Source organism: Urtica dioica, chromosome 5 (assembly GCF_054948205.1).
Source record: "Urtica dioica subsp. dioica isolate 48M chromosome 5, U.dioica_male_clone48M_v1_H2, whole genome shotgun sequence".
Taxonomy (NCBI): Eukaryota; Viridiplantae; Streptophyta; class Magnoliopsida; order Rosales; family Urticaceae; genus Urtica; species Urtica dioica.
The window spans coordinates 11,337,992-11,350,476 of NC_142760.1; the positions used below are offsets into that span (position 1 = coordinate 11,337,992).

Genomic DNA, 12,485 nt, shown 5'->3' on the forward strand with positions numbered 1-12,485 from the left:
TGAAGGAACATTTTTTTTCCTTGGAAGTATTACTCAAAGAAACTTTATCAGTGATGTCTTGAAAGGTGAAAGCCATACTATTCCTTTTATTTGTGGATTTCTGAGCGGAGAGTTTCTCGGTGCGTTTTGGGATGATTTTGGAAGAAGGACCTTCGGCCTGAGCATCAGCACTCTTTCCCGAAGTCATTCCCCTAACACAAATACCATGTTTGTTTGTCTCTTTCTCCGTACATCTTTCTCAATAATTTTCTTCTTCAAAGTTTTCTTGGCCGGGACCGACGTTGTTGCACCACTTCTTGCTCTTACCGTTCTCAAAACACAAAGCAAACAAGGAGAGGAATTTGAAGCAGCACAAACCCACAATGTAACACAAACAATTTTCACATCGAGCGGAAGCGAGAAATCATTAATTTTTTAGTTGAGAAAATTTGAAAATAAGGAAACTATATTAAACGTCAAGAAATAAACAGTCTTTCTTACAAACTGACACACACCAAGCTTCACAACGACATCGTATAGAGATATGGGCCAACTAGCTGCAAAGGCCCAAAATAGATGAGAGGGCCATAAACCACTCAGGTTAGGATTTCGAGTGGGCCTTTTAAACCAAATAGCCCAAGCAAATTTATCAAGACAAATCGAATCGTTGTAATATTGTCGACTCAGCCAACCAAAATCATGGGCCCATGAACAAGTGTAGGAGATCTACATACTTCTACTGCAAAGTCGAATTGGCCAACCAGATAAATGGGCCCATGAACAGCTACACTAGCCAAGACTCGGTAATTGCTACAAGTTGATCACACACAGACCAAGAGAAGACCGAAGAGCTTCAAACTGATTAGCATCCAGGGCATGGGTAAAAATATCTGCAAGTTGTTTTTCTATACGCACATGCTCTAGATTTATCTTCTTTTCTTCTTCATGAATAAAATGGTGTCGGATATCAATATGCTTTGTCTTTCTATATTGAACTGGATTCTTGGAGATGTTAGTGGCGCTTATGTTGTCACACTACAGGGTCATGACATCTTGAGAGACATCATACTCAGCAAGCATTTGTTTCATCCACCAAAGTTAGGTGCAATTATTTCCTGCTGCAATATATTATGCCTTAACAGTAGATAGAGAAACATAGTTTTGTTTGTTGCTAAACCGGAAATCAAGTTGTTTCCCAAGAAGAAACATGCTCCAGATGTGCTCTTCCTATCTTTGGAACTTCCGGCCCAATCAGCACTGCAATAACCAAGGTAAAGGTTGTGTCATAGTAATATAAGAGACCAGAATCAACAGTACCAGCTATGTATTTTATGATGCGCTTGACTTGAGTAAGATGACTAACCTTTGGAATTCTTGATAGAAGGCACAAATACCTACAAAGTATGTTATGTCAGAACGATTCGTAGTAAGATAGAGCAAACTTCCAATCATGCTATCGTACAAGATTTGATCAACTGATTATCTTTGATTTTCTCTAGTAAGCTTGATATGAGTGGCAGCAAGAGTACGTTTATGAGACGTTTTCTCTAAGTCCAAACTTCCTTACAATATTTTTAGCATACTTACTCTGAGTTATGAAAATCTCATCCTCCATTTGCTTGATCTAAAGAACAAGAAAGAAGTTGAGCTCACCAACCATGGCCATTTTAAACTCTGCTTGCATTTATTGAACAAAACATTCCACCATCTTAGTAGACATCTCTCCAATTACTATGTCATGAACAGATATCTGAGATACCATGAGACTTCCTTCTTCTTTCTTTACAAACAAGATCTTGTCAACTCCTCTATGAACATAACCATTCTGAACAAGAAACTCAGTGAGTCTCTCATACCAAGCACGAGGGGGTTGCTTAAGACTGTATTGAGCTTTTTCTGAGTTTGGACACATGTTTGGGTCAAAAAATACCTTTGGTTGCTCAACATTAACTTCTTTATTCAAGTATTTATCTGGTACAATTTTTAGTGCAGATGGCATGAAATACCAAGTAATAACTTGATGGCTTTAAGACGCTCAACAAGAGCAAAAATCTCATCAAAGTATACTCCTTTCACTGGAGTATAGCCTTGAGCAACTAGCCTAGCTTTATTACGAGTAACATGTCCATGCTTATCCGATTTAAAATCCACATGACCAGCTTAGATGAGAAGTCAATTAAAAAGAGCTTATGTGAAACCTTTAGCTGATTTTGGAGGCCCTTCAGAACTGTCGACACCTCCAATTGCATATCTCCGAGTTTGTTTTAAGGTTTATTAGGAATTCGAAAAATATGAGGAAAAAGTAAATTTAGGAAAAAACAATTGAAGGAAAAATAGGACAAAGAATCAAAAGTCATTTAAATAAGAGAAAAAGGAATCAGGATAGTTAGAAGAAGACGCAAACTTGTGCCCTTCACTTGCAAATGTAGTTAAATTTCATTTTTCACCAAATTTAGTTATACATTTATCTTCTTATTTTTCCTCTCATTTTCTTTTCCCTCATCGGTAAAAGGAGAATATGAGCGATTTTGTTTGTGAAATTTGTTGTAACTAGCCAAGTTTGTCATTCTTATTGGGGGAATAGCCCAAGTTTCATTTTATTAAGCAAATAGCCCATATTTTCGGCTCAGACCATAACGCCCTTGGTAAATTCGCGAATAGGTTAATTTAATTAACCTACTGGAGTGAGTTAGGTTAATTAATTAACTTATTGGTTGAATATTAGTTTAGGTTTCGATTTTTTTGTGAGTAAAGTTAATTTACTAAATGATTGAATTCGGAATTAGGTTAATTAATTGAATGCTTTGAATATCAATTGACTTAAGTTATGATTTTTGTAAATTTTTTGTGAATTTCAAATCATTCACGAATCAGTTAATTAATTAACGTAACTCACTCCAGTAGGTTAATTAATTAACCGATTCGCGAATTGTTTCTTCTTCTCCACCTCCAGCGAACCCAAGGTTAGGGTTAGGTTTAGGGCTTTGCTTCGCCGTCTACTTCTGAGACCTCAGGTTCGATCATGAAAGCAAGGCAGTGGAGGAGCCAAACCCTCCGCGCCATCTCCGAGAACGATCGGAAGAGCTCGGACGACTCGAGGCCGTCGCCGGAGAAATCTCCTGCGAGGACGAGCGTACCTGCGAGGACGAGCATACGGACATCGAAACGGTACAGCGACGCCATAGCCATCCTCGACTCCCCCGATCGCGGCCTCTCCGTGAAAACCAGCGGCGCAAGCGACCTCGTCTCCGCCGCGGCGCTCGACGGCTACCTCGGGCTCTCGGCGGCGATCATGTTCGAGCAGAGCCTCGGCGACGTAGAAGAATATGCTGAAGAGAGAGAGAGAGAGAGAGAGAGAGAGAGAGAGAGAGAGAGAGAGAGAGAGAGTTGTGTGAAAGGGTAATTTAGGTAGTTTAGATTAGTTGGGCTATTCCCTTAATTAATTGAAACTTTGGCTATTCTCTTAATATTAATGGATTGATTTGGCTAGTTAGCAAAATAGCCCATTTTGTTTTCCGTTCTTTCTTATATTCATGTTCCATTTTAACTAACAATAATTTATATTTCCTCGCAATTGTAATGATAATTGATGATGCACTTAGAAATGTCAATAGTGTCACATCAAGGCTTCTTTTTTTCTTTTTTTTTCTTTTTTTGGTTAGCATTTTTCGCTTCCAATGAGGAACTTTGAAGAAATGAATATTTTGCACGAGCTTCATTTTCTTGCGAATTGAAAAAATAACTTGTTACCTGTTCAGCTATATCTTTTGCATGTAGTGTTAGTAACGCTGATAGTTCGAGGGTCTATTGTCATCTAGGTTGATATTTCATATTCTGAGGCTCTTAGATTAATGCTTATTATGACTTTACTATGCTTCGTGAACTTTGATGGAGTAACAAACAAAAACATAATTCTCAAGTAGTTGAAGTGGTCCCTTGTTACAAAGCATGACTTCTAAAATATTCTGTGAAATGAGGAATAATATGGGGTAATGATTAATATCAGTATTTCCCACATATATCTTAATGGATTTTGCAAGTACAAGATGGAATCGGGAATTTCCCAGTTCTTTCCTGATGAAAGAAGTGGATGTCTGCTGTTTAAAACAAGACATGAACCAAAAATCCCAGTACGTTAATGTTTTTATTTTTATTACTTTTCTTCCTGGCGAGGAACTACTAGGCCGGAGAGATTCCTAACGACGAATTTTTTTATTTTTTATTTTTAAAGAGAGTTCGGGATCATGTTTCTTGATTTGAACGGCTAACCGAGTTTCCCGATCCTGCTTAAAATTCAACATGAGATTTCAGGATTCCAAGATAATACTATACAGACTTAGATTCTCAAAATAAACATAAAGTAAAATAACATATTCAAGTTATAGTAACTTTTTTTTTTCTTTTTCTTTCAAACACTTCAGGGTAAAATGGCTCTCTCAAGTCTCAAACAACAAAGCCATGTTATTACTTACAGCACACGCAATCATCAAAAATCATATACCTATAAGAAACTTTCCATATGAAAAAGAGGAATAAAAGACGACCCTAGCCTAATACAGTCCTGTGAAATCTCACTCTCTATGCTACAATGCTACAGTAAGAAGGATACAAGCTTTACACACTAAATTCTTTACACTTCTAATTTTTTTTTATGTATATATGTAAAAGACAAAAGGGCAATCCTGGACCCAAACCGACTATCAATGCGACGCAAGTCGAATAATCACACCTTATCAAAACCAAAAGTGTAGCATCGCCTGCCCATCAAAATACTCGCTATCGTCAAAATAATGATAAAAAAAATAAAATAGGAAGCTTTTACGAAAACAATGAACATAATAAAATGTATTTTTTTTTTTTTTACCTCTTTTAAGCAATGCACTTGTTTGTCTTCCTTCTTCTCCAGAGCTTGTCTCTTTTCTTTCAAGTCCCGAATCTCGGCTCGCAAGGCACTGAGTTGCTCTTGTATCTCAACCAACAACTTCTTCTCCTCTTCCCGGCTCGACCAGCCAGCTCTCTCTCCCTCGAGCACTGCGACCCTTTCGCGGAGCCGTTTCAACTCTCGCTTAGAATCTCCTGAACAGCACCGCGCCCCGTAAACGAGGGCCGCTTTATTACACACCAACGCGATCTCTTTCTCATCGCTCTTCAAATTGTCCTTTTTCTCGTACTCATCGTCGCAAGTACTCAATTTCGGACTCTCCTCGAGTTCTGGAACTTCGAAAATGTCCTGAACCCGTACATGTTCGCTTTCGCTCGATCCGTTCAAACAGACTGTCTCTGTCTCCGTCTCTGTCTCTTCCATAGGATTAGGAGGACTAAGAGGGCAATAATCCGCTATCTCTTTCACTTGCTCGTCCAAATCCCGAATCCGCTCCCAATAAGATCCGGATCCGGAGCCCGAGGGGACGATCTCCTTCTCGGGCTCGTCGTCTCTCCCGAGGCTGAGAAGCTTGCACTCGTATGCCCGGACTTGGAACCCCAGCGAGGCGACCTCCATTTCCTTGTGGTAGAGGAGATCCTCGAGGGTCTCGAGAGAGTCCTCGGCGTGGAAAAGCTTCTCCTCTGCGAGCCTCTTGTACTGAGCGGCCTCGAGTTTCAAGGCGGCCTTCTCGCACTGGAGACGGTGGATCATCGACAGGGCTTCGCTCACGGCGCTCGACGAAGCCTCTCGCTCATCGTCCAGCTCAGCGGACAGCTTCTGAAGGAGCTCTTGCTGGGCTCGAAGCGTCTCCACTGTGCTCGCTTCATGAGCCATTCACAGCTCACAACGCATGTATATATATATCACACTCACACTCACACTTGAGAGCTTTTCAGAGTCTGTGAAAGGAAATTTGAGATAATTCAGTTCATGAGCCATTTACAACGCATGTATAAAAATTAGCTTCAAAGTTTCAATCTTTAGCTTTTTTTTTTTTGTCTATCTTTTTTTATGTGTCAAAAGGAAATGAGAGAAGAGAATACTCAGACGGTTTTTTTTTCCGTGACAAATTGAAAGAGAGGGCAGAGAATCTGAAACGCTCAAATGGGCATGAGAAAAGAATTGATCCTGCTTAACTACTCAAGTGCAAAGACCATTTTTTGTCGCCTGTATATAAGAATATGACTTGAGAACAACGTCATCGTAAGAAAATTATATGAATTATAGCTTCAAAGGTTCAATCTGGGCATGGAATAAAAATCGATTCGCTCAGATGGCATGGAAAAGAAAGGAAATTTATTGAACAACGATTCAAGTGCAAGAGACTCAAGGATGTGTTTTTATAGAAAAACATGCGACTAAAAGGACTTAACTGAAAAGATAGTGCTAAAAGAGGGTTATAAAAGAGCGAAGATATTTATTTACCTTATATACCAAGAATCTGCTGAAACTTGAGCAACCAGGGTTGATAATAAATCCAACTCAGACTTGTCAAGATTGTTTCCAATAATTCAAGAGCAGAAGATGAACAAAATAGAAAATTTAGGGAATCAGAGAAACTTTCTTGTTGATAGAGAAATGAAACGACAAGAGAGAGAGAGAGAGAGAGAGAGAGAGCCAATGGGTTGGAATTAATATAAAGATCAATTAAAAAAAAAACTTTAACAAACTCGTTACCAATTTCTAACACGGAAAAAGTTTTGGCATAATTCGGTTACCCTACAAAAATACAATTAATGATGAAATAAATATCTTTTTAATATAGAATGAGAAAGTATAGGGATTCTATCTAATGATAAGATTATTTACCATAAGACGAGTCAAAATAAAATTTCCAGCCTCGCTGTACTCGCACATAACATAAACAAACAAAATAACCTTTCTCTGTTTACGTTTTTTTATAATGTATTTCTTTTATTTTTGCTTTCTTTTGTATGAAGTTGAGTCGGTATGTTATGTTTATGTGTAGGAGTGTTTTCTAAGGAAGATTTTAAAATAAATAGGTGGGAAAGAAGAATCCTAAGAGCTCACAGTTTTGAGTATCACCGATGGTGGACCCACGATTTTAGTGTTTTTTTTTTTTCCTTCCATTAATTATGCCCCCAAAAAAATTTCTCAATTTTAACAATCATATAAATGCGAAACTTAAGAAAAGAATATTATTTGCAATGCTGCCAAGGAAAATTCAATTTTAACAATCATATAAATGCGAAACTTAAGAAAATAACATTATATGCAATGGTTACACATAGTCAAGCTTGCACATGATGATGATACTGCCCAAAAAAATACTTTTTTAGATAAGATGATACTATACTATTTTTTGCATTTTAATGGACGGCTCAGAAACTGATACGAACCTCGGCCGACTAAGCTCCGAGACCCGATACCCCAATAGCACAGCGACGGATCGTCTACGTTTTAGGAACGAAGGTGGATCGAATGACGCCACAGACGGATGCGAATGGCCGTCTGATGAGTCGGGCTCGAACTCCTACACGCACCGCCTTGTAAGAGACTCGAATAGTTCTAAACGAACCAAAGAGAGAATGAAAATCCTCACAGAAAAGTGTTTAACTCGAAATCAGAATTGTCTCTCTTCCATTCAGCCTAAAGGCTTAATTTATAGAGTTTACAAAGGTCAAATTCGCAGCTCCATGGGCCCCATAACCTAATAAGCCCATTTAGCCTTATTTAAGTACTAATAAGCATAAAACAAAGGACCAGCCCAATACAAACCATTTTGGGCGTTTTAAATAACATGTCTTGGCCCAAATAACATAAATTGAAAATAGGAAAATAGGAATAGTCTAACTAATTCAATTCAGCCCAAATAACGTTCTTCATTGTTGTTTCTTGGCTTCCTTGAATCCTCTCCTTTGCGAGCTTGTCCCCTTCTTCATCTTGGAGCTTGATGATCAGATTGTTAAGCTCCTCCTTGAATCTCCTCGCTCGAGCTCTCGTTACGGGTCCTTCCGGCACTTGGTATTTTGCTTGCGGCTATTTTTGGGGCATGTCCTCATCATTCCCCTCGTCTTGAAAAAGATTTGCCCTCAAATCATGATCTGCATCAAAAGGAGATAAGTCAGTCACATTGAATGTAGCACTAACATTATACTCACCTGGAAGATCCAATTTGTAAGCATTATCGTTGATCCTGCGAATAACTTGGAATGGTCCATCGCCACGCGGCTGTAGTTTGGAATTTCGTTGCTCCGGAAAACGCTCCTTGCGCAGATGTAACCAGACCCAATCACCAGGTTCGAAAATCACTCTCTTGCGGCCCTTGTTGGCTTGCTCCGCATACTACTCTGTTCTTCGCTCAATGTTGAGTCGTGCCCTCTCGTGAAGCTGCTTAACAAGCTTTGCTTTCTGTTCACCATCTAAATTCACATGCTCAGGCATAGGAATAGGAGATAAATCCAATGGCGTTAGTGGGTTAAAACCATAGACGATCTCAAAGGGTGAGAACTTAGTAGATGAATGAATAGCGCGGTTATAAGCAAACTCAACATGTGGTAAGCAATCTTCCCAAGTTTTGATATTCTTCTTAATTATTGCCCTCAACAAAGTCGACAAGGTCCTATTAACTACTTCGGTCTGACCATCAGTTTGGGGGTGACAAGTAGTCGAAAACAACAACCTAGTACCCAACTTAGCCCATAAGGTCTTCCAAAAGTAACTTAAGAACTTGGTATCCCTATCCGAGACAATCGTCCTAGGCATGCCATGCAACCTAACAATCTCTCGAAAGAACAGATCAGCAACATTAGAAGCATCATCGGTTTTGTGACATGGGATAAAATGTGCCATCTTTGAAAACCTATCAACCACTACAAAAAAGAATCACGACCTCGCTTAGTCCTAGGCAAGCCTAACACAAAATCCATAGATATATCTACCCAAGGTGAGCTAGGAATAGGCAAAGGTGTATACATACCGTGTGATTGAACTTTCGACTTAGCTTTTCTACATGTGATACAATTACCACAGATCCTCTCAACATCACGCTTCATGCGAGGCCAATAAAAGTGCTCTTGGATCACTCCTAGAGTTTTTGCTATCCCAAAATGTCCCATAAGGCCCCCACCATAAGCTTCCCTGACTAACAACTCCCGAAGAGAACAACTAGGCACACAAAGTCTACCAAGCCTGAACAAAAATCCATCATGCCTAAAGTAATCTCCCGACGCCATCTTCTCACACTTCGTAAATATCTCACTAAACTCTCGGTCTTCTGGATACAACTCTTTGATATGTTCAAAACCAAGCAGTTTAGCATCTAAAGTGGAAAGTAAAACATACCTTCGAGAAAGGGCATCGGCTACCACATTCTCCTTACCTTGTTTGTACTTGATGACATATGGAAACGGCTCGATGAACTCCATCCATTGCGCATGCCGTTTGTTGAGCTTTTGTTGTCCCTTCAAGTACTTCAGTGACTCATGGTCGGTGTGGACCACGAACTCTCTTGGCAAAAGGTAGTGCTGCCAAGTCTCTAAAGCTCGAATTAATGCGTACATCTCCTTGTCGTAAGTGGGGTAATTAAGGGTGGCCCCACTCAATTTTTCGCTAAAATACGCAATCGGCTGTCGATCTTGCATGAGAACTGCTCCGATTCCCACGTCGGACGTATCACACTCAACCTCGAATGGTTTATCGAAGTTAGGTAATGCGAGACAAGGAGGGTTGACTAATTTCCCTTTGATTTCGGTGAACGCCTCCTCTTGTGCTTGCCCCCATGCGAACGCCACATTTTTCTTCATCACCTCCGTGAGCGGGGCAGCGATCGTGCTAAAATCTCTGACAAAGCGCCTATAAAAGCTCGCTAAGCCATGAAAACTTCGTACTTGTGCTGCATTTGTCGGCGTCGGCCACTCCTGAATAGCCTTCACCTTTTCCTCATCTACCTGCACTCCTTTTGAACTTACAACAAAACCCAAGAAAACAACGTGATCGGTGCAAAAGGTGCACTTGTCAAGGTTAGCAAATAACTGTTCATGTTTGAGTACAATAAAAACCTCACGCAAGTGTAAGACATGATCATCCAGGGTCTTGCTATAAATCAAAATATCATCAAAGTATACCACCACAAATTTACCAATGAACGAACGCAAAACATGATTCATAAGTCGCATAAATGTGCTAGGTGCATTAGTCAAACCAAAAGGCATCACTAACCATTCATACAACCCAAGTTTAGTTTTAAAAGCGGTTTTCCATTCATCCCCCTCTTTCATTCTAATTTGGTGGTACCCACTCTTTAGGTCAATCTTAGAGAAAACACACGCACCATGTAATTCGTCTAGCATATCATCCAATCTAGGAATGGGAAATCGATACCTGACCGTGATGTTGTTGATGGCTCGGCAATCCACGCACATCCTCTGGGACCCATCCTTCTTTGGAACCAATAGAACTTGTACGGCGCAAGGGCTCATGCTCTCTCTAATGTACCCCTTTGACAAAAGTTCCTCGACTTGCCGTTGCAACTCCTTCGTTTCCTCAGGGTTGGTTCGGTAGGCCGGTCTGTTTGGAAGCGAGGCTCCGGGTACAAGGTCAATCTGGTGCTCAATCCCCCGAATCGGTGGTAGTCCTGTTGGCATATCTCGATCAACAATATCCTTGAACTCCTGCAAAAGAGACACAATGGCAGTAGGTAGAACCTCGCCATGTTGGTTAGTGAATAAGGCAGCCTCCTTGTACACAAGTAAAATCATCGGCTGTTTGGCAAAGAAGGCTTTCCTCACATCACTCTTTCCCGCAAAGAAGTTGTTTTGTTTTCTCTCACCGATTTTGTTTTTCATGACCCCATCTTTTTTTCACTCCCCACTTCCCTCTCGGGTTTTCTCTCTGGGACTCTCTCTTTTTTTCTCTCTGTTTTTACCTCATCCCTTGGTTCTTTTCCCTTCTCTAGGGTCCTAAACCTTTCCCTCTCTTGTTGCATCCTCAGTTGATCTTCATGAACTTGCTTTGGAGTAAGGGGTGCGAGGGTGATGGTACGATTCTTGTGCCTGAGGGAGTACTTGAAGGTGTAGCCGTTATGAGTCACCCTCCAGTCGAATTGCCACGGCCGCCCCAAAAGTATATGCCCCGCGTCCATTGGTGCCACGTCACAGAGCACCGAGTCCTCATAGCTGCCAATCCGGAAACTGATAAGGACTTGTTTATAGACACGTACCTCTTCACCATCATTAAACCACTGAAGCTTGTAAGGACGAGGGTGGTTTGTCGTGGGAAGTCCAAGCTTCTTCACTACAGCAACGCTGGCTATGTTCGTACAACTCCCTCTATCGACGATAACACTGAACACCTTCTCACCAATATGGCACCTGGTGTGAAAGATGTTTTCACGCTGCTCCTCATCATCTCGTACAACCTGCGCGTTCATAGTTCGTCGAGAGACCAAAACGAGCTCTGCTGGTGCCTCAATTTCCTCGTCTGACTCTTCTCCGGTACACTCTTGGTCTTCCTCTTCATCGTCGGTAATCATCTCTCCGGTCGGAAGAATCGTCATGCTCCTCTTATTCGGGCATTGATTCGCAAAGTGACCTACTCCCTGGCACTTGAAGCACTTGATATCACGATTTCGCTGAAATGACGTCTCCGGTTTCTTTTGAGCACTGGGACCAGGATTAGATGTGGTTGGGGCCGTGGAAGTGCTTGGCTTGGCTACGTCCCCTCGTGGTTTGAAACTGCTCTTCTCGTCTCGGTTGAAGGTCTTCTTCCCTGCAGGTTGTTCTGAGAATCGGTTTCCCCGCATGCTACCCCTCGTCTTGAGTTGCTTCTCAATCTTGACGGCCAAGTGAACCAAATCCTCCATCTCAACATAATGCTGCAACTCCACCTTGTCCGCTATGTCAGGGTTCAGCCCGTTGATAAATCTGGCCATGGTAGACTCGCGATCTTCCTCGATGTTTGCTCGGATCATGGCAACCTCCATTTCCCGGTAGTACTCCTCAACAATGCGAGTGCCTTGCCGTAGGCGCTGAAGCTTCTGGTAGAGCTCTCGGTAATAGTGGCGAGGCACGAATCTCTTCCTCATGATGGCCTTCATCTCATCCCAAGTCTCTATGGGCTCCTCTCCATCCCGTTGCCTACTCGTCACCAGCTGATCCCACCAAACAATAGCATAATCAGTGAATTCAGCGGCAGCAAGTATTACTTTCTTGCGTTCGGTGTAGTTGTAGCAATTGAACACAAACTGGGCTTTGGTCTCCCATTCAAAGTAGGCGTCCGGGTCACTTTTCCCTTGGAATGTTGGAATCTTCTGCTTGATGCCAACAATTCATCCATCTTCTCTGTCCCTTCCTCCATGTCTTCTTTCGAACATTCTCTCGTTTCGTCCTCCTCTCCTATAATCCTCCTCTTCAAAATCATTCTCCATCTCATCTTCTGTCTCCTCCCTAGGCTGTCTTCGTCTTCCTCTGTTGGGAGCTTGTTGGCCTTCCTCCACTCTCTCAACACGTTCTCGTAGCGGCTCCAACTCTTCCCTCATCATCCTCCGCATTTCTCCTATCATGGCTTGCATCATCAGCCTCCGGTCTGGAATTCCCTCATCTGCGTCGCCGTTGTTAGACAT

At 41.5% G+C, this 12,485-nt stretch overlaps 2 protein-coding genes across 2 annotated transcripts; both read right to left on the reverse strand.

Annotated features, from left to right (window-relative positions):
• Nucleotides 1-4,341: 4,341 nt before the first annotated feature.
• Nucleotides 4,342-6,520, reverse strand: LOC149395167 (uncharacterized). Its single transcript, XM_089616101.1, has 3 exons — nt 6,329-6,520; nt 4,844-5,802; nt 4,342-4,736 (listed from the first exon to the last, which is right to left on the reverse strand). Exons 2-3 carry the CDS (start codon nt 5,735-5,737, stop codon nt 4,713-4,715), a joined length of 918 nt encoding a protein of 305 aa, XP_089472227.1. The 5' UTR covers nt 5,738-5,802; nt 6,329-6,520; the 3' UTR covers nt 4,342-4,712.
• Nucleotides 6,521-7,956: 1,436 nt separating this feature from the next.
• On the reverse strand, nt 7,957-12,485 carry LOC149395168 (uncharacterized). The gene is made up of 8 exons (XM_089614240.1): nt 12,369-12,485; nt 11,460-12,173; nt 10,791-11,216; nt 10,006-10,626; nt 9,763-9,843; nt 8,939-9,327; nt 8,026-8,131; nt 7,957-7,968 (listed from the first exon to the last, which is right to left on the reverse strand). Exons 1-8 carry the CDS (start codon nt 12,483-12,485, stop codon nt 7,957-7,959), a joined length of 2,466 nt encoding a protein of 821 aa, XP_089470366.1.

Bases quoted from the DNA above. Each gene is read 5' to 3' on its own strand.
- LOC149395167 (XM_089616101.1), bottom strand. From the start codon at position 5,737: ATGGCTCATGAAGCGAGCACAGTGGAGACGCTTCGAGCCCAGCAAGAG. The intron at 4,737-4,843 runs GTAAAAAAAAAA...TTTGATGGGCAG, and splicing joins AAGTGCATTGCTTAAAAGAG to GCGATGCTACACTTTTGGTT.
- LOC149395168 (XM_089614240.1), bottom strand. From the start codon at position 12,485: ATGTCTAACAACGGCGACGCAGATGAGGGAATTCCAGACCGGAGGCTG. The intron at 12,174-12,368 runs GTTGAGAGAGTG...GGCATCAAGCAG, and splicing joins TGGAGCCGCTACGAGAACGT to AAGATTCCAACATTCCAAGG. The intron at 10,627-10,790 runs GTAAAAACAGAG...TTTGCCAAACAG, and splicing joins GAAAAGAACCAAGGGATGAG to CCGATGATTTTACTTGTGTA.